This window comes from Lithobates pipiens, unplaced genomic scaffold (assembly GCF_037356315.1).
Source record: "Lithobates pipiens isolate NorthernLeopardFrog02 unplaced genomic scaffold, aLitPip1_a1.2 Scaffold_23, whole genome shotgun sequence".
NCBI classification, from domain to species: domain Eukaryota; kingdom Metazoa; phylum Chordata; class Amphibia; order Anura; family Ranidae; genus Lithobates; species Lithobates pipiens.
Genome location: NW_027507785.1, coordinates 59,450,055 through 59,477,699, shown reverse-complemented (window position 1 = coordinate 59,477,699; position 27,645 = coordinate 59,450,055). Strand labels below are relative to the sequence as shown.

General features: G+C 35.1%; 2 protein-coding genes across 5 annotated transcripts in view; one reads left to right on the top strand and one right to left on the bottom strand.

Moving 5' to 3' along the window:
- GATA2 (GATA binding protein 2) overlaps nucleotides 1–18,358 on the bottom strand; it is a 34,225-nt gene extending 15,867 nt beyond the window's left edge. For 2 of the 4 annotated variants that reach the window (XM_077451717.1, XM_077451720.1), the window contains exons 1-2: nucleotides 4,493–4,675; nucleotides 1,137–1,504 (exon numbers count right to left, since the gene is read on the bottom strand). In XM_077451717.1, coding sequence (XP_077307843.1) covers nucleotides 1,137–1,368 — 232 coding nt within the window. In that variant the 5' untranslated portion in view covers nucleotides 1,369–1,504; nucleotides 4,493–4,675. Of the gene's footprint in view, nucleotides 1–1,136; nucleotides 1,505–4,492; nucleotides 4,676–13,521; nucleotides 13,635–18,174 lie in introns of those variants that run through there. The other 2 variants (XM_077451718.1, XM_077451719.1) reach the window with 2 other exon arrangements.
- Nucleotides 9,044–27,645, top strand: part of LOC143927576 (renalase-like) — a 79,165-nt gene continuing 60,563 nt past the window's right edge. The window contains exon 1 of the mRNA XM_077451715.1: nucleotides 9,044–9,266. Coding sequence (XP_077307841.1) covers nucleotides 9,062–9,266 — 205 coding nt within the window. The 5' untranslated portion in view covers nucleotides 9,044–9,061. The remainder of the gene's footprint in view (nucleotides 9,267–27,645) is intronic.

Genomic DNA, 27,645 nt, shown 5'->3' with positions numbered 1-27,645 from the left:
CATATGGCATCCACATACACTCATACACCAAACATAATGCAAACTGGGTATACATCAATCATACATAAATAACACAAATAACTCAGATACACAGCACATTTCATCTATAACAGAGACACAGTAATCCACAGTAATTCCAGCTTTAGTAAATAAGCCCCATTGTGTACTTAAAAGTGGGGTATGCCTATATATATATATATATATATATACATATATGTGTGTGTGTGTGTGTGTGTGTGTGTAACATGCATGCATGACAATCACTATTTGTTCTTATATTTTCATTTTATATATGTGCACACCTTTCAGAAATTACAGGTAACATGTGCAGGCCTTTAGTGTTCTATAGAATAAAAAGTATATATACTTTTTATTTTTTATAGATACTGTGCTATCTACGGTATCTAATACACATAAGTCACATGGTCTCAAAGCTACAAAACACCATAACATAATTATACAGGTCCACAAAATTCTGCTACATGGCACCCAATCTACAAAATGTGTCTCCATATATATATATATCATACACAATAGTTCTGATCACTGTCAGTGCCACCTAAGAATTCCTATATGAAGTGACTATGGCTGGTTTACTATTTGGCACAAATGATCTAAAGACACAAAATATACAGAACACACATACTGTCCTTCCCTCTAACTTCGGAAAAAAATAAAATTATAATTAAAAGTAAATATAAGAACTGATCAAAACTGTTCCCCAACCGACCATCCTGAGGCTTAGCGCAGACAGACACGCCACTATTTACGTACATAGGCCCACAGAATTAAAATGAGAGTTAGCTTCTCTGCCAAGAACCGCACATAATTCTTCCTATTTCATATTTTAGGGTTAGTCACACTTCCTTATTTTATGGGACAATACCCCCTCCCCTTTACTTATCTTCTGATCTCTCCATAATTGTGTAAGGAGCTCTGTACTTGCAATGGCCACTTTCTGGGGTTCTCTAAACCGAGTCCCAGACAAGAAAATAACAAAATTGTGTTAGTGTCTAGAATCCATATATACTCTCTGGGATTACTGTCTGCTGCCTCTCAGAACGAGGAAGTGCATAGAGAACACTAGCATACTGTGCATATAGCGCACACCTATATAGAAGCGTAGGGGGTCTTACCATGTGCCTGGCTGTAGGAGACCCTTGCCCTGGCATGGGCAGAATTGGCATAGTAGGGATTTCCCTGGGAATCCAGATGGTTGAAAAACACATCCACCTCATCGGGGGGCAGCAGCTGAGCAGGTTCCATGTAGTTGTGTGCCAGTCCGGGGTGGTGGCTCTCTGGGTGCTGCCCATTGAGCACTGCGTGATGTGCCATCCAGCGAGGCTGGTCGGTGGCCACCTCCATCATTTGTTCCCAAATACACCCAAAGTCCTTGGGTCCTTGACTTCTGTTAAATGACTTCTTATTGTTATTTCAGGCACTGGAGTCTGAAACCGAAAGTGAATTCCTCTTAAATCCTGGTGACCTGATCGACCAAGAGCACCTGTAGAAGAAGAATAAAAAAAGAGGGTCACCAATATATCCCCTGCCAATAATCTGATATACAACCAGATATCAGAGACACTTTCCATACTTTATATCACCACAATAATCCCAATCACACAATACACTGACATCATAATACTAATAATGATAATATTAACAGCATTGCATAGACAACAAAAAGTATATCGATACTTTGAATCACTATAATACATGTATTTAATAAAATATAACACAAACACCACAACAGTGTGATACTTTGTGTCTGTACAATACTGCACCTAATAATATTTTGACAACAAAAGTGTAGATAGATACTTTAAAGTGTATCACTATAATACTGCTCCTAACATTATTATTAAAAAAGATAACATCGTCCACACTTTAAGCATCTAATAAAATATTACATAGACATCATAATAGTGTATAAATATTTTGAATCACTATAATACTGCTACTAATATATTCGAATCTACAACAGTGTATATACCTTGTATCACCATACTGCTAGGAATATATTCGATTCTACAACAGTGTATATACCTTGTATCACCATACTGCTAGGAATATATTAGACCCTACAAAATTGTTTTTTTAAATACTTTTTTATTACTCTAATCCAAATCCTAATATTATTACGTAAACACCATAAAAGTATCACTATGCTACTTCTAATAATTCATAGACACTAGTGTTTAAATACTTTGTATTGCTATAACACTGCTAATAATATATTACATAGGCACCAAAATAATGTAGAGATACTTTGTATCAGTACAATACTGGCAATAATATATTACACAGACACCACAATAGTGTATCGATTCTATGTTTCACTAAAATCCTGGCGAAAATATATTACATAAACACCAAAATAGGGTATAGTTAGCACAGCAGTACTGCCTATAATATATTGCATAGACATCCTACTTTGTTTCACTATAATGCTGCTTATAATAATAAATTACATATACATTTTATTAGTGAATACTTTGTTTCACTTTAAAACTGTTCAGAATGATATGTTATGTAGACACTATAATAGTGTGTATATAGTTTGTATCTATATATTACGGTGTTTAGATCCTTGGTATCACTATACCACTGCTCCTAATAATATATTATATAGACACTATAGTAGTGTGTAGATATTATGTATTTATATATTACATAGACACTATAAAAAGATCTTTGGTATCATTAACACTGCTCCTAATAGTATAGACACTATAATAGTGTGCAGTTTTTATCTATATATTACATAGTGTTTAGATCCTTGGTATCACTATACTACTGCTCATAATAATATATTATATAGACACTATAATAGTGTGTAGATAGTTTGTATCTATATATTACATAGTGTTTAGAACCTTGGTATCATTTTACCACTGCTCCTAATAATATATTATATAGACACTATAGTAGTGTGTAGATATTTTGTATTTATATATTACATAGAGACTATAATAATATATAGATCTTTGGTATCACTAACACTGCTCCTAATAGTATAGACAGTATAATAGTGTGTTTGTATTTATATATTGCATAGACATTATAATAAAATATAGATCATCGGTATCACTACATTGCTCCTATTACATTATACAGACACTGTAATCATGTGTATATATTTAGTATCACTATAATACAACTCCTAATATTATTATTACACAGACGCCATAACAATGTATCACTAAGACGCCAATGTATGAAGCAGAAGTGATGGTAAATACATCGTCACTCAACAATGCTGCTGAAAACAATCCATCCTGAACATCGCTGTTCCCAATACGTCATATCAAGCAATGGTGCTGCTTGCATTTCCACCAATGCATTTTGTTTAAGAAGTGACAGTTACTAATAAATCACACCAGACAGCAGTTCTGCTCAGGCTCAAACTTTGTGCGGTTGCCAATATATATAAAATATAATAACAGTAATAATATAAAATACCCGGTTTATTAATAAAATCTGCGAAAAAAGTAGAGATCTGCAAATTGCATAACTCAACAGGAGAGCTAATAAATCAAAGTGGCCGGGGTAATATTTAATCGTGGCACAATTTTGGGGTTCTGATACGATGATATAACTCATCGGTACTTGTGAGAAGGTTATGTAGCCCTGGTAAGAGCTGGAGAAGACAGCAGAGGGCTACTCATAGCGCCTCAGAAGCAGTAGCGGGGTTGTGGACACATAGTACATAGGTATAGGGTTACTGATACATTGTAGAAGGCAATAGAGCTACTAAGGGTACTCATAGCGCCTCAGAAGCAGTAGCGAAGTTAGGGATACACATAGTTACTAATACAAAGTATAAGGCAGGAGAGCTACCAAGGGTAATCGGAGTTGTGGATACATAGTAAATACGGTTCTGATACATAAGGCAGGGGAACTACACAGGACACTTATAGCGCCTGCAGAAGCGGTAGCGAAGTTGAGGATACATAGTACATAAAGTTACTGATACACGAGGCAGTAGAACTACCCAGGGCACCTATAGCGCCTGCAGAAGCAGTAGCGGAGTTTTAGATACATAGTGCATAGGGTCACTGATACATAAGGCAGTAGAACTACCCAGAGCACTTATAGCGCCTGCAGAAGAAGTAGCGGAGTTTTAGATACATAGTGCATAGGGTCACTGATACATAAGGCAGTGTAACTACCCAGGGCACTTATAGCGCCTGCAGAAGAAGCAGCGGAGTTTTAGATACATAGTACATAAAGTTACTGATACACAAGGCAGTTGAACTACCCAGGGCACTTATAGCGCCTGAAGAGGCAGTAGCGGAGTTGAGGATACATAGTAACACAGAGCAGATCTCATACATGACACAAGCAGTGTCGGTCTGTAAATATAAGAAGACAATTGTATCCAAGGAAGGAGCAATCTCTGGCGATAAGGAGACATTGGATCCCTGGATGGTGGTTGCAGGCAGGCTGGCAGGGGCAGAGATCTGGGTGCCAGCAGCAGATGAATACTTACTGCGGAATGTCGCCTTGTGATGTCCCCAGAGAAGGATCGGCAGAGTGCAGTGTGATCTCCAGCCAGGAGCAGAGCAGGGAAGGGGAGGCTGTGACTCAGATGGCAGCCTCTATGCTTCTGGCCTCCCATAGAACATCCCGCAGCATCCTATGTCAGCCCTGGCGCCAGCTGGACTCCCTTCACTAGACATGAACACAGCTAATAACCCCCGGCCAGCCAATCAGAGAGCGCCCACAGCCGGAGCCTCGCTGCTATTGGTCACTCCCCTGAAAATCCACATTCCCTAATTCACTCCAAACATCTAAAGAGCCCGAGGGAGGGGGAGGGGGGGGGGTCTTCATTACTGGAGGGGGCTTCATTAGGGAGTCCACTTAATGGGAGGGATGGTCTCCTCCAACATTTACATACACTATGCATGCTGCAATGTTTATTGCACTGCTGTCTATCTACTCATTACATACAATTATGTATATTATCTATGGACTTATCATGGGGCTTTATCTGTCCCCTACACAAATATGTGGATCAATTGTGTACATATCAATGGCTTTCCAGGTCACACTTGTGATCTGCAGCTCCATTCTGGGTATTTCACATTTATGTGTATCGTACCTGAGTATATAGAAAAGTATCTATTACTGATATGTATTATCTATACTTATATATAACAATCTCAGAGACGATAATCTATTTAATGCTATACACATCTGCTTAGTACACATTGATGAACATCATCTATGCTATACTTATACTATCTGCCTATACCTGAGTATATGGAGTGTTGGCTTGATGTTATGTACTTATCGGTGATTATTACACATTGATGTCTATCATCCATGCTATATCTATATCTTTATACTATACTGTACTGTACTGTACTATACTATACTATAGCTATACTATATCTTTACTATACTATAATATGTCTATACTATACTATATCTATACCGCCTAGACCTGACTGTATGGAGTATTGTCTATCACACACACACACACACATATATATCTATCTCAGAGACAATAAGGTGTTTAATGTTATATACGTATTACAAATGTATGTGTACATCATCTATACATCTATAGTGTATTCATATATGTGCGTATATATGGAGTATTGTTTTATTATGTCTTATCACTTATACATATCAACGGGTATTAGTGTTTCATTTTCTTTACTTATCTCAGTTTATCATTTATAAAGTTATGTATATTTATATACAAGTAATTATGTGACATATACAGTTGTGTGTATCATCAATATAAACTGTATCTCATACACAATTCTCAATATCATCTTTCTGCTTATCTCTGTCTTATATATTATCTTGTATATTATATTGTGTAATGGTATATCCATGTATCTTCCATATACTCAATTCTCTCTCTCTCTCCCCCTCTCCATATCTATCTATCTATCTATCTATCTATCTATCTATCTATCTATCTATCTATCTATCTATCTATCTATCTATCTACCCATCTGTCTACCCATCTGTCTACCTATCCAACATTTATGCATAATGTAGTGTAGTATGTAAAGATAGTGTAGTATGTAAATGTTTATATATGAGAGAGAAACAAATTATAGAAGTGGTACATTTAATATATAAATAAAATGAAAGAATGAAAGAAAGAAAAAAGTAAGAAAGAATGAAAGGAAGGAAGGAAGGAAGGAAGAAAAAAGTAAGAAAGGAAGGAAGGAATGAAGGAAGAAAGAATGGAAGCAAGTAACAAAAAAGTAAGAAAGGAAGGAAGAATGGAAAGAAGAAAGGAGGGAAGAAAGAAAGAAAAAAAGGAAGAAAGGATGAAAGGAAGGAATGAAGGAAGTAAGGAAGGAAGAAAAAAGTAAGAAAGGAGGGAATGAATGAAGGAAGGAAGGAAGGAAGGAAGAAAGAATGGAAGGAAGTAAGAAAGAAAGAAAAGTAAGAAAAAGAAAGAAAGATACAGAGAGCACGATAGATAGATGGATAGATAGATAGATAGATAGATAGATAGATAGATAGATAGATAGATAGATAGATAGATAGATAGATAGAATGAAAAAAAGATAGATGGATAGGCAAACCTTAGAAGTGTGTACTATAATAAAATAGTTTTTTTTTATATCACATAGAATTTTCTGTAAGCCTATGTAAGAAAGTGAATATCACAGTAAAGTTTCATGCTCCTACATCCCATATATCACTATATACATACACTATATCATTATATACCTACACTTTATCTCAATTATTTGCCAAGCATTTTGTGAATTAGGATCCTTCTATGACATGGGACGTGTTGCCTGTTTGGAGTGGTGGATTACATAAATGGCTAAATATAAAAGGTCATTGGAGGTAAGTGATCTCTTGTGTGGACATGTCCATCATACATCACACAAAGTTGATTGTACAATGTTGCTCCTGTGTGGAATGCTGGGAATCAGAGGCTGACAAATTGTATTTCTCTGCCTAGGCCTTAAGCAAGTGTAGTCACCAAATATGGGTGTGAAATGTATAGATTAACACATAAATAGTATAAAAAAAAATATAAAGCAATGTCTAGCCAGGTCCAAAACAAAGAACTATTAGACTATGTAAATAGAGGCTTTGTAGCATGGCATTCCCTGCTCACTGCAAACACAACAACTAATTAAAACAAAACATGTTAATTCGCCCATTAGGACTAAACCGGACTGATGTGTTTGCAGACATGCAGGCAGTGAGGGGTTAATGGGAAGAGCTTATTGTCAGAGAGTCCTGGAGCCAGTGTACTGACCCAGAGCTTGGCTCAGGAACATCATCAATAAAGGGTGTGTATGGGGACACATTGGGGGCTGGGAGACATGGACTGGGCCGGACTGGACCCTTTGATTGTGTGTGTGTTTTTTTTTTTTTTTCAAAGAGTTGGAGGGGGGATTTAAAGGGCTGAAAGTTAGTAATTAGGTAATAGGAGGCTGGCTTTTGATGCTGTCTCTCCTCTTTGCCAAAGCAGCCATCCAGACGCCTGGCCTCTGACGTCACACTCTGCTGCCAAATTCACAAGGAAATTAAGTTTTTTTTTTTTCAGTCCTTCAGCTCAATTCTGGCAACTAGTGGAGACCCTATACCATGGCTGGAGCCACTGCATGATCCGGTTTGCCCTTTAAAGCTGCTGAATCAACAGTAAAAAAAAAAAAAAAAACCTACTCTTATTATTATTATTATTATTATTATTATTCATTAAATAACCAGGAAACAATGACCAACTCATATTATTATTATTATTATTATTATTAATAATATTTTAGTCCAGAACACAGTAATGTAAAGTGCAGGTAATCCAGGCATCCAATCAATATCAATCTCTCACTGATTTATATTTTTGCTGAACTCTTTAGAGCTGCTTAGTCAATAATTTAGTCAAATAACCAGGAAAATTACCTACTCATAGCATTATTATCAGTAGCATTGTATTTTGAATTATTTTAATCCAGTACACAGTGGTGTAAAGTGCAAGCAATCCAGACACCCCATTAGAATAAATATCCTTGGCATTGCTTAGTCAAATAATGTTATTAAATAACCAGGAAAATGCCCTACTCGTTGTTTTATTAGTATCATCATCATAAGTATTTTATTTTATTTTTATGCTTTTTATTATTTGAATTCAGAGCACTGTAACGTGCAGGTAATCCAAGCTTCCAATCAGAATGAAGCTCTCATTGATTTATATTCTGTTGAACTCTTTAAAGCTGCTTAGTCAATAATATAATTGAATAACCAGGAAAATGTCCTACTCATAGTAATATTATTATTATTATTTTGAATCCATTGCACAGAGGTGCAGGTAATCCAAGCCCCCAATCACAAAGTATCCCTCATTGATTTTCATTCTTCTCATAGTTACTATAGGTTATTACACCACCATCATTACCACTTGGGCTGCCATTATGTAGGACAGAAATCAGAGACCAAGCTCCCCAGTTGGCTTCCACTGCCAGCTCAGGCCCCATAGCTCACAAAGCCACCGTTTTTAATGATTAACTAGCTAAAATGTCTTCTTCTATGATAAACAAACACAGCTACAACCTCTAGTAGTTGGTAAAGGCAGCCTTGACAGTAGTAATTTAAATCACATTTTGCAGGAAAAGGCTATAGAAAGCTTTGCTATGCGGACATGTCAATCAAACTGCCTTAAGCCTCTCCTCCCCTACTCCCCCCCCCCCCCCCCAAAAAAAGTGCCAGTTATTTTCTCCTGCCTTGCCTTTCTGAATGAGCCATCGATTAGGCTGACCTGGGATATCACAAGGCATTCCGAATCTGCTTGCTAGAAAAGGGGCTCTGACACTCTGCAGCTGCTGTGGACTTGGGAGTGGTGGGACTTGTAGTTCCCCAGCAGGCTACATGCATCCAAGACCTTTGATCATGGACTGCAGTTTGCTCTGATGTCAGTTCCTTGGCATCCAGTGCAGCAGCTCAGAGGTTAACTCCTCGTCCAGGCAGGAGGAAATGCAGCTAGAAAGGATCTGTGTGCAGGGGAGGGAGGGAGAACCAGGGACACAGATCCTGCCTGTCCCCTCTCTCAAAAACTTTCCTGCCTTCCCTCTGAATGCTGAGGACTTGTTGCTGCTCTTTCTTCTTCCCTGGCTGGGTCAGATTAGCTTGTGGGGGAGTCACAGAACCCCATCTGATCCTCTTCATCTTGACCTTGGGGGTACAGCTTAACTGCATTGTGCTTGATGGAGCCAAGGACTGTCCAAGGCAAAAAAAAAAACAAGTCGATGGCAAAAAAAAAACAAAAAACCTTAATATAGGTGAGTAACTGCATATTGCAATAGGGGGCAAAGGGGATATCTTATTGGGGTTCACTGATCCAAATAAATCTGGCGGCATTGCTTATAGCAACACAGAAGGATGGAAGATGGGAATACATTTGCTGCAAGTCGAGTCTAGATTTCCTGGATCTAGATTTATAATATCACAATTTCTAATATATTGACCAAATTGGGTTCTAATGGGCTAAAGGGAAAGGGGCACCAGCTAGAGTCACCAGTTGCAATGCATCCCTTTAAAAACTGTTGGGGGTACTTTGATTGATGCCAAGTGTGTGTGTGTGTGTGGGGGGGGGGGGGGGGGGGGCATGGGAGATAAAACACATCTCTACCACACAAAACAGCTAAACCCATTTTTTTCCATTGCCCAGCACTGCACAGAGTCATGCACACAGCTAAACTGGAAATGTGTTCAGCTAAACTGGATTTTTTTTGCACTGTTTCCACTTTGTTACGCTGAGATGGGGCATGCATGGCTCAATTTCGTTCTGCAGTACCAATTAAATCACAGTAATATGTATTTCCCCCCTGCTGTCTCTCTTTTTTTTTTTACTTTTTATATCTTTTGCCTCGTCTAAACCCAATTGGATTTCTTCACTTAAGTACAATCATTGTAGTATGATGGCAAAAGCTTTTGCAGGTCTTTGACACTGGCCAGCAGCCTGTCAGCCACCGGTGTCACCTTCTGTCACCCCCAACCCCTGAATACAAAACACAAAGACATTTCTGGCAGCTCACAAGCAATACAAGACTGAAAACAGACATACACTGACACACACACACACACACACACTGACACACAGGGGGAGATTTACTAAAACTGGTGTACACAGAATCTGGTGCAACTGTGCAAAGTAACCAATCAGCTTCTAGGTTTTATTACCAAAGTTTAATTGAACAAGCTGGAGTTAGAAGCTGATTGGCTACCAGCAGCTGCATCAGATTTTGCACTCTCAATGGAAGATCTGGTGCAGCTGTGCATGGTAGCTTCTAAATTCAGCTTGTTCAATTAAGTTTGGCAATACAACCTGGAAGCTGATTGGTTTCAGCGCAGAGCTGCGCCAGATTTTGCACTCTTCCGTTTTAGTAAATCAACCCAGGACTTCGCACAGTGCTCATAAATCACCTTCTGGATAGAGAATTTGCAAACTGTAACTGATTCAACTCATTCACCTACTGCATATTGCAATTTAAAAAAATAAAATGTTTACTTTTGACATATTTCAGTTTGGTGATTTATATATATATATATATATATATATATATATATATATATATATATATATATATATATATATATATATATATATATATATATATATAATTGCAATGACCTGATTAATCTAAATGCATTCAGTAAAGTAGCAAAGCTACAAAATTGCGGTAATTGTAATTTAGTAAAATGTTCAAATAGTCAATTGTGTCATATCTGTATATGTTAATGCCATACAAGGTTGGGACACCGAGTCCTTAGGATATGAGGATTTCCCAAACATTTCTGCCAGTTGAACGCCTGGTATGTACAGCCAGCGTTTAGCGCAGCTCAGGTTCTCCCATGTTGCTGAGTGATCTAGTTAATATAAAGAGTATTTATTTCAGTGTAATTACAGCACGAGATACACTAAATGCCTGCCTAGTCCATGGCATCGCCCGGGGATCGCGCCTGTGTGTGTACAGAACGTGTCACTGGCTACAATAAAGTCACAATGGCCGGTGCCAGGGAGCTGTCATTGCAGTGCTGGGCAGCCGGTTGATAAGTCATGCGTGGATTACATGTTTAGATTGGAATTAAAGCCATCTAGCTTCCCACATCCTTAACCCTTGCACTGCCGCTGCAGGACGGCTCCCAGGTCACAGGCGTCCTAATAGGATTGTGGAGGGGAGCTGCAGCAGGTATAGTGGTTGGAAGGGAGAAGGGGGGTCCTGGGGGACCTCCCCTCCTCCTAGGATCAGGGCACCAGCAGCTGAGATGGCACCCCCTTTGACTTATCAATTTTTTGGGGGGTGAATTAAAAAGTCGCACGCGACCTTCTGCTGCAGTCTGAGCCCCGGCATCCGCTTCGAGCGGTATTCTCACGGCTGGTTAGGCGAGTCTTCCGCACCATTTAGCCGCAGCTCCCTGCGGAGAGGAGCCGAGGCTGCGGGACACAGAGCTGTGTGCGGAGCGAGCAGACATTGGATATGCCGAATGAATGGAACACACCAGTAACCATCCAACCCTAAACTAATATCTCCTTTAAATGATATATATATATATATATATATATATATATATTCTTATAGTAAACCAGGTATATCATCTATGTACCTTTCTTTAATTTTCTCTCTCTCTGTATATATAAAACATGTACCTTTTTCAGTCTCCTATCTTTCGCTATCTTTATTTTTAATTTTACCCTTCTCTTGCATACTACTGTTACTACCATACTTTGAAAAACTGTCTTTATAAGGTATTCTATCTATCTATCTATCTATCTATCTATCTATCTATCTATCTATCAGTCTCTGTTTCTATATATTTCTTTCTTTCTTTGTCTCTCTCTCTCTCTATATATATATATATATTTTACTCTCACTTTCTCTTCTCCTTTCTTTCTCATATTCTATATATAGATGTTATATCTATCTTCTAGAGGACCCGATTAACTATATATATATATCATCCAGCTTTCTTTCTTCCTCCCTCACTCCTTCCCTCTCATTCTCTCTCTCTCTCTCTCTCTCTCTCTCTCTCTCTCTATTTCTATAATTTTCCTTTTCTCTTTCCCTCTCTTTCTTTCATTTCTCTCTCTCTTTAGATAGATAATCTATTTTCTAGCGGATCTGATTAATCATCTATGTACCTCTCTCTCAATCTTTCTCTCTCTCTCTCTATATATATATATATTTCTCTCATTTTCCTTCTCTCTCTCTCTCTATATATATATATATATTTCTCTCATTTTCCTTCTCTCTCTCTCTCTCTATATATATATATATTTCTCTCATTTTCCTTCTCTCTCTCTCTCTCTCTATAGATAGATAATCTATCTTCTAGGGGACCTAATTAATCACCTATGTATCTCTCTCTCTCTCTCTCAATCTCAATCTCTCTCTCTCTCTCTCTCTCTCTCTCTCTCTCTCAATCTCTCTCTCTCATTTCCCTTTTTTCTTTCCCTCTCTTTCTCCCATTTCTCTTTCTCTCGCTCTCTCTATAGATAGATAATCTTTCTTCTAGGGGACCTGATTAATGATCTATGTGCCTCTCTCTCAAACCTTCTATCTCTCTTTATATATAAACATGCACCTTTCTTTTTCATTCTTTCTTTCCTTCTTTCTTTGCTCTCATACACACTTTTTCTTTTTCCTCTTGTCCCCTCTTTCACGCTATAGAAAGATAAATATCTTTCTAGCTAACCTGACTAATCATGCACTTCAAATATTTTATCTATAGCTCTATCTCTCCTTGCTGTAGCTAAAGCATTTGTTAAATATTTTACTTTGTATTTTTTTCCCTCGATGTGCATTTGTCTGTAACAAATGTATGTATATATTATATGTATTATGTATATATTATGTATGGATAACGTTGTAAATAAGTTTGGTAAAATAAGGATCATATTGTATTTGTGTTAGTGGTTAGGTAGGAGAGGTTATAGGCAGAGTTCTCTGTATGTTGTACAAAATGGCTCAGATCCTCCATACCTGCGCCGTGTAATACCATCAGATACGCTAATTTTATGTACACTGCGAATTTATAAAAAGGAGATATTATCGCAGACTTGATACAGGAGGGGATATACACAGAGCAGAAGGATTGTGATTATGACAGCATTGTATACATTGTATAAAAGACATCTCATGCAATGACAATGTACCAGCACACCTGAGTGTGATGTGAAGAGGAATACACATCGCAGCAAACAGAACGCTTTTATTTCATGCACAAACAGCACCAGAAAATGTATTCATTAGAAAAATAAAGAAATAATCAAATAAAATGAATTAACAAACAAATAATTATAGCTTAGCGTTTTTCCATATTTTCAGAAAAAAAAACTCCTATATGGCTACATGTGTCTTTCTACCTGCTCGCCTCTCCTGTGCATTTTAGAAGCCAAAGTCAGAGAGGAGGAGACCCATTAAATACTATGAAATCCTGAGTCCGTGCAATACACAGCAACTGTGTCAGATACAAAACACGACACAAGAGACCGAGTGGAAATGAATGATTAAAAAGAGCAGACTGAATACTTACAACCAAGAGGAGTCTAGGGACTGGAGTGCAAGCGGCGGGCCAAGCTGACCATTCCAGCACAGGCAGTCTGAGCACCTACAGTGCTGGTACCAACATTAACTGAGCAATGGCGTCACACATATCCACACACTCACACACAGCCTTCCGGGTCCCTCCTGCTTCCACCAGAGGAGGGGGCTCCTGACTTCTCTACAGTGCCCAAAATCTGCCAGAGCTGTTATGCATGTGTGCACAAATCACTATAAGCTGCACCTATATGGGGTTCATTTAGTAAAGGAGTTGCGAATCTCCACTCATGAAATTGTTACTGTGTTAACTTTAATACCCAGTCACGTATAAATGATGAAAAAAAATATGTATATATATATATATATATATATATATATATATATATATATATATATATAAATGTATATGTGTGACAATGTGTGTATGTTTATACAGACATGACTTTCCCAAGGATCTGTCCTCCAGCTCATTTCTGCATCCACATCACGTCACTGAAAATACATCTCTTATCATTCGAATAAAGATATACATTCATTCTATATTTCTCATTAGAAGGTCAGAATTATGCAACAGGACTCAGAGAACTCTGCAACATTAAGAAAATGGGTGAATTATGTGCCTAATATACTTATGTGTGTGTATGTGCGTGTGTATGTATATATATATATATATATATATATATATATATATATATATATATATATATATATATATATATATATATATATATATATATATATATAATACAATCATATAAAAATATAAAATGCAGAATGATATCATCTTCAGAGCTGGTTATATGTTTGTGCACACAGTTGTATGTTTATCTACTGGATGTATAGTGTATGTTTGTGTAGTTGAATGTATGTATAATTGTATGTATGTAGAGTGTGTGTATGTTGTATGTATGTGTAGTGTGTGTTTGTATAGTTGTATCTATGTAGTGTATGTATGTATAGTTTATGTATGTATGTATGTATAGTTATATGTATATATAGTGTATGTTTGTATAGTTGTATGTACATATAGTGTATGTCTGTATCGTTGTATGTATATATAGTGCGTGTATGTATAGTTGTATGTATGCATGTATGCATAGTTGAATGTATATATAGTGTATGTATGTATAGTTGTATGTATGTTTAGTGTATGTTTGTATAGTTGTATGTATGTATAGTGTATGTGTGTATAGTTGTATGTACATATAGTGTATGTCTGTATCGTTGTATGTATATATAGTGCGTGTATGTATAGTTGAATGTATATATAGTGTATGTATGGTTGTATGTATGTTTAGTGTATGTTTGTATAGTTGTGTATGTTTGAGCACACAGTGCACATGCGCAGTTAATATGTAATATGTCCATATAGATAAATGGCTGGATAGATTCAACAGGGAGGACCTGTTTGACATTTGACATTTTGAATATTTGACATTTTGCATAACTCAAAAACAAAGGAAAGAATTGAATCCATCTAAATACAACACCTACAGCCCAGCCAATCAATATATCGATATATGCTCTGATCTGATCTGCAGACACTTTTGCCGACAGGAAAGACACACAGACAGCACGATCCCCAATCTGAGGCCCCAGCCTCCCTTCTCCATTGCAGCCTCTGATCTTCCTCCCAGCAGCTGACATTCTGCACCTACATTGTGTGAAGCTGTCATTGGCTTCCAATTTGTCTGTTCAGAAAGCGAAGAGCCTTAAGCAGAGAGAGAAGACCTGCCTTTCCACCTCCATCCATCTCCATCTTTATGGAGGCTGCTTGCTTACCTCCATCTACTCATCCCAGATATTTCCATAAAACATTGGTCTATATGAGTGCATGGAGCAGATCAGATAACGGCAGGTGAAAGCTGGAATTATGGAGATGAGAGATAAGACTCTTGTAGCTCATCAAGCTGGAATAACACACTCAAGACTGGAGATGGAGATGCCCCAATATGGGCAGCTAAATCCCCTTTTATTCCTGCAAATCAGCCCTCAATGAGCCCAGCACCAGGGGCACGTGTGTGTCTGCCTGCCATGCCTCTAATGCCCAAAGTCAGGAGGGTCTCCTGCAGATCTCAGACCTGCTCCCCTTTTTTTTTTCCTGCACACAACAAATGGGACTTAAACATGCAAAGCTGTGCAAATCTCCTGCACGGGACTAGGCTGTGGCTACATAGCAGGTGCTGCTGGGGAAAAAGACTCGCCTGAGCCTTGGACACCCGGATTCCCATCGTTTGACTCAATGCAAAGCTTGCCAGACTTGCCAACATTCCACATATAACTCCCCAGATTACAAATAAATAAATCACAAGAACACAAGCAACCAAGAAAAAAAAAAAGAAAAGAAAATTGTAAATGCAAAGGCTTACAAACAATACAGATTTATAGAAAGCAAAAGATAAAAAGAAATACTAAACAAAAGCACAAATACAAAAGAAGCAAACATTGAGTCTAAGTATAAAGTCAAATATAAAGAATAATAATCATAATAATATATGAGTATATAATTTGCAAACAAAGCATAGATAAAAATGTGAAATTCAATATTTGAGTGTATTTTTTTTTTATAGTACAAATAATAAATCTCTCTGTAAACTGTGAGTTTTGTTTAAATTAATTAATTAATTCTATTTCTTGTTTCCCACCTATAGTAGCTGCGGTATTCATTTACTTCATTTACTCCTTCACTCAAGACATACACAGTATATATATATATATATATATATATATATATATATATATATCTATATATATATATATATATATATAGTATATATATATATATATATATATATATATATATATATATATATATATATATATATACATACATATATATATATATATATATATATATATATATATATAAATAGATATCTATATCTATCTATCTATCTATCTATCTATCTATCTATCTATCTATATATATATATATATATATATATATATATATATATATATATATATATATATATATATATATATATATATATATGGGGTTTCTTTTCAAAACAGATAGAAATATTGTCATTATGATATTGGAGAACAAACAAGTAAAAGAAACAAAGAAAATTTAAGTTCTGTATGATCTTATTTTTAAATATGATAATAAGTAACAATATCAATTATTATACAACCTGTGATATGCTGTTTCCATTTGATATGATATTAAAATATTTGATAGCAAATGTGTGTTGCTAAATTGTTTTGAAGATGTCTGTAGGAGAATGATCATTCTTTGTAATTGGAATCCTGTCCGTTTGATTTTTTTCAATGGGATTTAAGGAATGGTGTATTTGATCCTGTACATACTCCACCCAGACCTATATACTATCACTGGGAACATCTGTAAAGAATTGATAGTGCAGGCGGTGTGTCAGTATGTGTGAAGGGGGGACAGGCTGGGATGATGTGTCTTAGATGTGACACTCCAGCTGCTATCTGTCACACATCATTTACACACTTTCCTAAATATCTGTCCTCGAGGATCAGCATCTCTGTCTGCATCCATCCCAGCACATCACTGAGCTTACATCTCTTATTAGTCTAATAAAGACATATATTAATCTTATATTTCTCATTAGAGGGCCAGAAGAAAGAAACAATAGGAGAACGTTTGCATTATGTGCTTAATATACTTATATCAATGTATATATTTGTGTGTGTTTGTGTGTATGTGTTTCTACCGTTCTCTGTATGTATGTGGTGTGTAATTTGTTGTACTATTTCTATGTGAGTTTGCCTGTATATATATAACATGTGTAATTTTCTATGCGTATGTATTGTATTGTATCGTGAGTTTGCATGATGTATATATCATATGTGTGTATGCCAATTTATATGTGCGAGTATATTATGTGCTTGATACATTTATGTGAGTTTCTCATATATATATATATATATATATATATATATATATATATATATATATATATATATATATATATATATATATATATATGTGTGTGTGTGTGTGTGTGTGTGTGTGTGGTGTGTCTTTGCTTCAGTTTGGTGCTCGTGCGTGTGCATATATTGTATTGTGCTTTTACTTATATGTAAATATCGTATGTGTTATTTGTAATCTCTCTCTCTCTCTATCTATCTATATATATATAAAGGTATTATATGTACACACAATAAATTGTATATATATATATATACATATATATATATATATATATATATATATATATATATATATATAATTTATTGCGTGTATATATCAAGCACCTTTGTGTATTTTGGTGGATATATGCATTTATGTGTGATTGTATGCATGTACATGTGTCTTTATTCTGTTGGCTTGCACAGCTGTATCTCACCATATTATTGGTGTCTCTATGTATGCCTTTCTCTGTACACTGCATGCTGTGGCTGTACACGGATGCATATATATTTTTTTACTAGTGGTTTTGTGTTTGTATATGTGGGGGCTTGTTTTGGTGTTTCTGTCTATGCATGTTTGCATACATTAATAAAAGGAGACATTCTGCTTGGATATATACACTGGCAGTAGCACACAGCCCTCCATTGCACTGATTGCTATGTAGAAGGCTATGGTCAGAATACAGATGTGTCTGATCTGCAGTGAAGATATATAGGGGTCACATATAGAGGTGTATGGTGCAGTGGGTGCATTCCTTACCTGCTATCCTGCTGGCACCGCTGGCATCTCCTGTTTGCAGTGGCACATGAGTAGGGCAGATGATGGTGAGATGGGGAGGCAGTACATAGACCAGTACAGGGAGGATGCCAGCCCCTCTCTCTCTCTCTCTCTCTCTCCTTCTCTCTCTCTAGAATTGGCAGGAGAAATTTGCTTTCTTTTTTTTTTCCTGCCTGTGTGAGTCGCACTCGGGGATGGCACAGAGACGCCTGTGTGTATTTATGTACATAATAAGGCCGCTCTGCCCCTAGCCCTCATTTGCATTGTTACAATATCTATACAAGCTCATCGCATTGTCTGCCTCTTGCACCTATTGTTACTGTTTGCTGTCACTGCCTACGCGACTTGCCTTTGATATTTGCGCTGGATTGATATTATGGCAGCCAGGAGAGGCAGAGAGAGAGAGAGAGAGAGAGAGAGAGAGAGAGAGAGAGAAAGACAGGGGCGCAGGCGCAAACATTGCACCTGTTATTCCTATAGGGAGGACTACAAGTCCCAGCAGGCTGGAAGCTTTAGTTCACCAACAGGCAAGGGGCTGATAGATCATACAGAGGAAAGGTAGAAAGGTGACTCCCAGCAATCAGTACGTCTCACTTTCCTAAAAAAAAATGTTATCTGGTCAATTACTATGATCAGCAGCTCAGGCCTGTCAGTCTGTCCAGACATCTGAAAGATAAAAATGTTATTTTTTTAAATAATCTTCTATTATAGATTGAAATATAAACTGTGCCAACTGCCAAAGCATTGACACTTATATAGATGTATAGTTATGTACATACGGTCTAAGTATAAAAAAAGAAAGAAAAAGACATGTTTTTAAGGTAGATGGGTATATGTCTAACTGTCAATCAATGAATCAATCAACCCATAATCTTTCTGCCTGTAGATATATTCTATCTATCTATCTATCTATCTATCTATCTATCTTTCACAACTGTTTTTCTTTCTTTCTTTCCCTTTTTATTTTATTTCCCTCTTTCTCCATTTTTTTCTTCTCTTTCACACCACTGTTATACTACCATACTTTTCAAATTTGTCACTGTAAGTATTCTATCTATCTATTTATCAATCTCTGCTTTCTTTCTTTCTTTCTTTCTTTCTTTCTTTCTTTCTTTCTTTCTTTCTTTCCAAAATTGTCCTTATAAGTATGTCTTGATTATCTATCTATCTATCTATCTATCTATCTATCTATCTATCTATCTATCTATCTATCTATCTATCTATCTATCTATCTATCTATCCATCAATATGCCCATCGTTATATCTACCTATCTGCCTATCTATTTATCAATCTCTGAATCTCTGTATCTAAATATCTATATCTTTCTTTCTTTCTTTCTTTTATTCTTTCTTTCTTTCTTTCTTTCTTTCTTTCTTTCTTTCTTTCTTTCTTTCTTTCTTTCTTTCTTTCCAAAATTGTCTATAAGTAATCTATCTATCTATCTATCTATCTAGCTTTCTACATACCAATGTGGCTATCTATTTATCAATCTTTGTATCTAAATATCTACAGCTTTCTTTCTTTCTTTGTTCCTCCCTCTCTCTCTTCTTTCTTTCTTTCTTTCTTTCTTTCTTTCTTTCTTTCTTTCTTTCTTTCTTTCTTTCTTTCTTTCTCTCTCTCTCTCTCTCTCTCTCTTCTTTCTTTCTTTCTCATATATATTAACACACAAACACACACATAAATATAGATAGATAGATAGATAGATAGATCTTTATATCTATCTATCTATCTATCTATCTATCTATCTATCTATCTATCTATCTATCTATCTATCTATCTATCTATCTATCTATCTATCTATCTATCTATCTATCTATCTATATCTATACGGATTCAAGAACACGTTCTATGTACTTAATATAGTTACTTTGTTATTTTGTTAACTGTCTCCTATTCATTGTGATGGTGCAGGCATTCCATAGTTGCAGACCCATACAGTTTCTTATTGTTCAATGTTTTCCCTTCACAATAGCACAAGTATTCCACAGATGAGACCCTCTACTCCTTTTCTTCATCTTCTCTCTTTTCCCCACCTCTCCTTAAAATTGCCGGATACACAGCAAATAAAATCAGCTTTATGAAGCTCCAGCTATCACCAAAGACATTGTTGAAAAATAAAGAAATCTCCCAATGTTTAAGTCCTATTAAGGAAGTCAGCCATAACTAATATATAAAGCAGAGGAGGTGTACAAAGTGTGTCTGTATATCAGCAAGAAGAGAATACAAGACAGAACAGCGATGCCTCTTTTTTTTTTTTTTTTTTTTTTTAAGGGCGATAGTAGCTAACAAAGTTTGTACCATCAGCTAGATAGACATGCAAAATACGCATTCTGTTCATTGAAAACACTATTATTAAAACATGAGACCTACACAATTAAAAATTGCAGGGGAAAAAAATGCTATCTCGTTCTTTCTTCACAAGCAAAGCTTTAAATAAAAAATATATTCAGAAAAAAATCAATTCAAAAGCAAGCCTTGCAAAAAAAAAAAAAAAAAAAGAAAAAAAAAACTGTAATAGGAAAAAAATTACCATAATAATGAGGGTGAAGAATGTTAGCAAGGGAAAAAAAAGCCAATTTTGCTGGCATTTATGCCGAGGTTTGTGATAGGGTTCAGGGAGTAGAGCTCTTGATATGGTGCAGATAACTCTTATCAGCCTCACACAGCCCAGATCCAGAATAACGGCCCTAATTACTCCGCCCCACATTATCGCTCCATCCTACAGATGAGATGTAGAAGATTTTATTTTATTTTTTATTTTTTTGATAGTTAAAAAAAAAAAAAAGTTGTAGTACTACAGCTTGTAGGTACTTAATATATGCTAAATGTAAGTGCTGATCAAGACAGAACTGGTGATGTCTAAAAAAAATGTTTGGCCCTTTCATGTTATGAAACCCCGCCCACTTTTTATTTGTTTTTACATTTTTGTGTCTATTTTATTATATGTATATATAATATATAATGTGTATATTATATGTATATACTTATATGTGTATGCATTTTTTTTATATTTTATATTTTTATATTCATATATTATATAATGCATTTCATTCTTATTAGTAAAACAACATCTAATATAAATAATAATAATAATAATAAAAAATAAATAAAAATAAATAAATAAATATATATAAATATATATATATATATATATATATATATATATATATATATATATATATATATTTATATACACACACACAGGCATGATTTATTGGGGAGAATCCAAATGGTAATTAATACATATCATTCAGATTTCCCCAAATGCACTTTCTGTTTAATAAAAAAAAATCCCAATTCAATATATATATATATATATATATATATATATATATATATATATATATATATATATATATATATATATATATATATATATATATATATATATTTATTTATTTATTTATTTATATATACACAATCACACACAGCCATTTATTTTCTTCATACATATCATTCAGATTTCACAAAATGCACTTTTTGTTTAATTAAAAAAAAAAATCCCAATTCAAAATATTTTTCTTTTAATATTTATGTTTGCAAATAAATAAATAAAAGATTTTTCTACAAAAAAAAACTTCTAATCAATAAAAAGTGGAAATAAATATAGCATACGTATGAATATAAAAAAAATAAAAATATAGTAAAACAAAAAATAAATGATCTAATTAAGAATCTGCCTCATACAACAGCCCGGCTTTTCAAGGGACTAAAAGTTGTATCCATGCTAATTTTTTTTTTTATTATTTTGCAATAAAAGAAAATTTTTCGCATCAGGCAGGATCCGCGGAGGAACAATGCAATCCAATACGCGTTTTTATGAATATATTTTGTAGGATAATGATGTTGAGGTGAGTTATTTATTTTTTGCACTAAAGATGTCACATGTAACTGGCTCTTATTCTGCATTTTTCAAGGGCTGTGCATTTTTTTAAAACCAGCCTCACCTATATAGGGGGTGGAATGGGATGGGGGGGGGGGGGGCGATTTAAAGGGGGTGACCGTGGGGGCTCGTCGTCTTCACCAATCCCCCCCTCTCTTATTATTGGGAACCAGGGGTAATTTTTCATCTCTGCTAGCTAATCTTTGTTCCTCGGGAAGATAATAAATTGACTAATCTTTATCTCTCCGGCTCCTGTAGGCTGCTAGAGAATGGGGTTGAGCAGGGCTGGAAATTGGCTGCAAAGTGTCGCGGAATAAATGGTCTTTCTTATCTCTACCTTGCAGATAATCTGCGGCTTTTTCTAAACCCCGCACAACAAACACATCCCAGCTTCACATGCATCATTTAGCAGAGCAGATCTCAGCGTTTGATGGGCATATAGACAAAATCTATGGATTTTCCAACCTTCCCTCCCCCATGTACAGGGCTTTGTGGCTGTAATATATTGCACTTTGGATAAATTATACATTACAAATAAATAAAGCTATTCGAATCCCCCCCTTTCCTTTTTTTTTTTTTTTTTTTTTTTTTTAATAAGTGGACCTGTCCTCTATAAGCAACCTAGGAAACAGTTTCTGTACTGTGGCACTCTGTGCCTCATGCCACAGTCACGTTTTTGCTTTGTAGGCAAGCCTGCAATTAAAAGAAAATCCTTTAAATCTAAAGAAAGCACTTTAAGATCTGCATGCATAAAGGGAAGGCTAATAATTATCACAATGAGATCATTGGTTAGTTTTTGGTGAAACAGGGAGCTGTAGAGGAAAAAAAAGTTGTCTGATATCTATAAAAGGTACATTTTAATATTGCTTTGGGGATTTTATTCACTCTGCCATAGCTATGTTTTTGATTTGCAGATACATTCTAAAATAGAGTATTTTTTATTTTTTTTAATCAAATTATGAAACAGACACTTTTAGAATTGCCTGCATTTAATCAAGATTATAAAAAATATTAATAATAATAATAATAATAATAATAATAATAATAATAACTATAATAATCATCATCATCATTACATATATATAATTTAATAATAATGTATAATTTTAATAATAAATAAATAATCATCATGAACAATCCTACTTTCATGTACAAGGTGTAAATATATATTATTTATTATATAATATATATTTATTATGTATTGTATTATATATATATATATATATATATATATATATATATATATATATATATATATATATATATATATATAATTAATATTAATATTATTAATAATAATAATAATAATAATAATATATAATCATCCTGAACATGTAAATATATATATTATTTAGTATATAATATATTAAATAATATAAAAGTATTTTTTAATATATTATTTTATATTATTATTACTACTACTAATAATAAATAAATACTTATCATGAACTATCCTACTTGTATATATATATATATATATATATATATATATATATATATATATATAAATATATATATAATTTTTTTATTATTATATTATAATTAATAATATATAATCATCCTGAACCATCATATTTTCATGAACAAGATGTAAATATATATATATATATATATATATATATATATATATATATATATATATATATATATATATATATATATATATATAATTTAGTATATAATATATTAAATAATATAACATTATTTTATATTATATTAAATATATTATTTTATATTATTATTATTATTATTATTATCAATAACAATAAATAAATACTCATCATGAACTATCCTACTTTAATTATCAACATGTAAATATGTATATATATATATATATATATATATATATATATATATATATATATATATATATATATATATATATATATATAATTATATGTCATTTAGTATAATATACAATACATCATTTATATATTTACATCTTGTTCATCAAAGTAGGATAGTTCAGGATGATTATTTATTTATTATTGATAATAATAATAGATATAGTATTTGGTTACAATATTGAATGTAGTGTGCATTAAAAGTGACATGATCAATATTGGCAATATCAATACTACTGTTTAATAAATACATTGATGTGCAATAAATACAATTCTTTATGCTAAATTTGAATAAGTGTTTTAAATGTTTTCTTCTTCCTCAAACTTCTAATTTGTTATTAATTTGGCGAAGAGGGATGTGGGATAATCTAAGGTGTATTGTGGTAGCAGAATGCCCCAGTTGGGATCAGGTCTAGGTATTTTTGTGGTTTCTCTGACATAAACCCTCACTGATCATACAGACACATAATAACCTTGCCATTTCAACAGTCTTTTTTTTTAAATCAACCTCAACAGTGATCTGACTGAGGAGCTAATTGAAGACTGCAGAAAATTAATTGCAGAGAAGAAGCAAATATAGTACTGCTTAGTGAAACTGGGAAACAGAACGTGTGATGGGCCATGTGTGCAAAAAAAAAAAAAAAAAAAAAGTGTTATTAAAAATAATATTATTATAAGAGGAAGATTATTATTATGCTAAAGTTTCTTAATTTCTCCTGTTTGCTTACTTCTATACATCTATGAAGAGTTACTAATCAGGTGCAGAGATTGCAGAGGTGCAGAGATTGTCAAACATGTTCGCCAATGTCTGTAAGTGGGAAAAACATATCTGGCCTTTTTCAAATTTTTTGGATGGCCCATTATTGTACCAATACATTTCTGATTAACCCAGGCTACGCTCATGTCTGTTCACTGCGTGTGAAGATTTTGCCTCCTTATGGTCCCCATTTGCTTCTATTTCAATAGTTTGTTTTGGGTTTGTATTTGAATCCACTGTTATTTCCAATAATATTTCCCAGCTCGCAAACACTTGTTCATTTTGCATGTTGAGGTACAATAATAATTAATCAGGACCATCTTTAACGCAGGGGCAAAAGGGGCAGCTGCCAGTGCCAAGTCATTGTTGTGGGGCCCAAAAGCAGCTGCCCCTTGAGCCAGCGCTGCCTGCAAATAGTTGATAAGTGAATTTGGGTGGGCACAAGGAAATGTTTGCCCAGGGTCCTATTAATATTAAAGACGCCCCTGATAATAATAGAGGTAAATTTAATGAATGGGTTGATTCTAATGTCCAGACTCCTTTAGGCTTGTTCTCTTTTTTTTTCTCTCTGTCTTGGCGGGGGGGGGGGGGGGGGGGGGTATGCTCTCATCCAATTGTTGCCTTTCACCACCCTGGAGTTTGCCAGTACATGGCGCCTTTTCTTCTTAAACTGAAAACTCCATATTATGCAAATTTTTTTTGCTTAGATCCCCTGAAGAAGCACTTTGCGAAGCGCGTAGGGATGCACCCCCTGCTGCATACACACCTTAGTGCTGAGAACAGTTTCTTATCCTTATATACTGTATGAACCAATGTTTGATATACGTGTATTAAAGAATTTTGTACTAAGATGTTTGAGGTTAAAGGGCAGGGATCATGCTTAAGGGCAATTATGTATGTTGCACTTTTTCTAGTTTTTTTTACATGTATATGAAAACATTTTAGCCATATATACTGTAATAAATGATGTTTTGATATATAAATTGTGATGTAGTTTTGTGGAAGTTTCCCATTTTCTGCTCTATATTTTTGTCTAGAAGAGGTACAGTGGCAGAAGAGGCAATGTAAGTCAATGTAACTTTTTTAGTTTTAGATAAGAAATGGTTAGGGCTGCAGTCATGTTTTTCTCCTGTCTGAGAGATTTCTCTTCACTTCCTGTCCCAGACAGATGACAAGAAAAGGAGATCTCACCAAATTGAGGGAATATTTCCTCTTAGAAAGGTTTCCCCTCTCTGTCTTTTCCTTTGAGAACCCGAATTTGTGGGGTTTTCCATCGCTTTCAGTAGAAAGGGTGATCCTTCCCAGCAGGGACACAGACCAAAATAAAAACTGGACAGGGGATTTAATTTTATCTTTTTCTACTGGTGACCATTGTTACCGAGAAAGAAAGTGAGGGGGAATCCAAAAGTTTAGAGTTGTCCCCATGTCTCCAGAAAAAGAGGGAGATCTTCCACTGGGACGCCTGTACCGGGGACAATTGTGTAAGAGCTAAATTCCCTCTTTTTTGGGAGATTTCTTCAAACATTCTGTTGCATTTGGGACAAGTGAAGGTAAATTTCCCCAAATAAACTGAGAAAGAAAGCGAGGGGGCATCCAAAAGTTTAGAGTTGTCCTCCAGTCTCCAGAAAAAGAGGTGATGAGAAATCTTCCACTGGGACACCCGTTTTGGGGACAATTGTGTAAAAGCTAAATTCTCTCTTTTTTGGGAAATTTCTTTTTACATCATGTTGCATCTATGGGACAACAAGTGAAGGTAAATTTCCCCAAATGGACTGAGAAAGAAAGAGAGGGGCATAAAAAAGTTTAGAGTTGTCTCCATGTCTCCAGAAAAAGAGGTGATGGGAAATCTTCCACTGGGACACCCGTTTTGGGGACAATTGTGCAAACGCTAAATTCTCTCTTTTTTGGGAAATTTCTTTTTACATCCTGTTGTATCTATGGGACAACAAGTGAAGGCAAATTTCCCCAAATGGACTGAGAAAGAAAGTGAGGAGGAATTCAAAAGTTTAGCGTTGTCCCCATGTCTCCAGAACAAGAGGTGGTGGGAAATCTTCCAAAGGGACACCTGTTACGGGAACAACTATCTTGGAGGGGAATTCCCTTTTCTTTGGTGTATTTTTTTCTAACTTTCTGTTGCATCTCCAAGACAAGTGAAGGTAAATTTCCCCAAATGGACTGGAAAAAAATTTGAGGGGTAATTCAAAATTTTACAGTTTTTCCTAAAACTTGAGGTGAGGCAAAATCTGCCACTGAGGACAACTGTTTAAGAGGGGAATTCCAGTTCATTTCTGAGATTTCCTCTAACTTTCTTTTGGTACTCTGAAACAATAAGTGAAGGTAAATTTCCACAAATGGACTGAGAAAAAAAGTAAGGGGGAATCCAAAAGTTTAGAGTTGTCCCCATGTCTCCAGAACAAGAGGTGATGGGAAATCATTCAATGGAACACCTGTTCCAAGGACAAGTAACTAAGAGGGGAATTCCCCCTTTCTTTGGGGATTACCTCTAACTTTCTGTTACATCTCCGGGGCAACAAGCAAAGATAAATTTCCCCAAATGGACTGAGTATGAAAGTGAGGGGAAATCCAGAATTTTAGAGTGATCCCGAGAACAAGAGGTGAGGGGAAATCTTCCACCGGGGGGGGGGGACCTCTTGCTGGGTCAACTCTTTAGGAGCGGAATTCCCCTCACCTTCAGAGATTTCCTCTAACTTCCTGTTGCATCTCTGGGACAAAAAGTAAAGGTAAATTTCCCTACAAAAAATAACATCACAGGGGTTTTAACTATTCTCTACTCTATGCAATATACATACACTTGAAGGTAAATACGACATTGTTCATTCTTTTATATGTATTACCTCTAAATTAAGTTGTGTAGAGCATTGATCATCATTGGCTGCAATACCTCTCCTTGCCTGTTGATCATGAGAGTGGCGCTGTCTGCAATATTGCTAAAGTACCTGCTATTGCA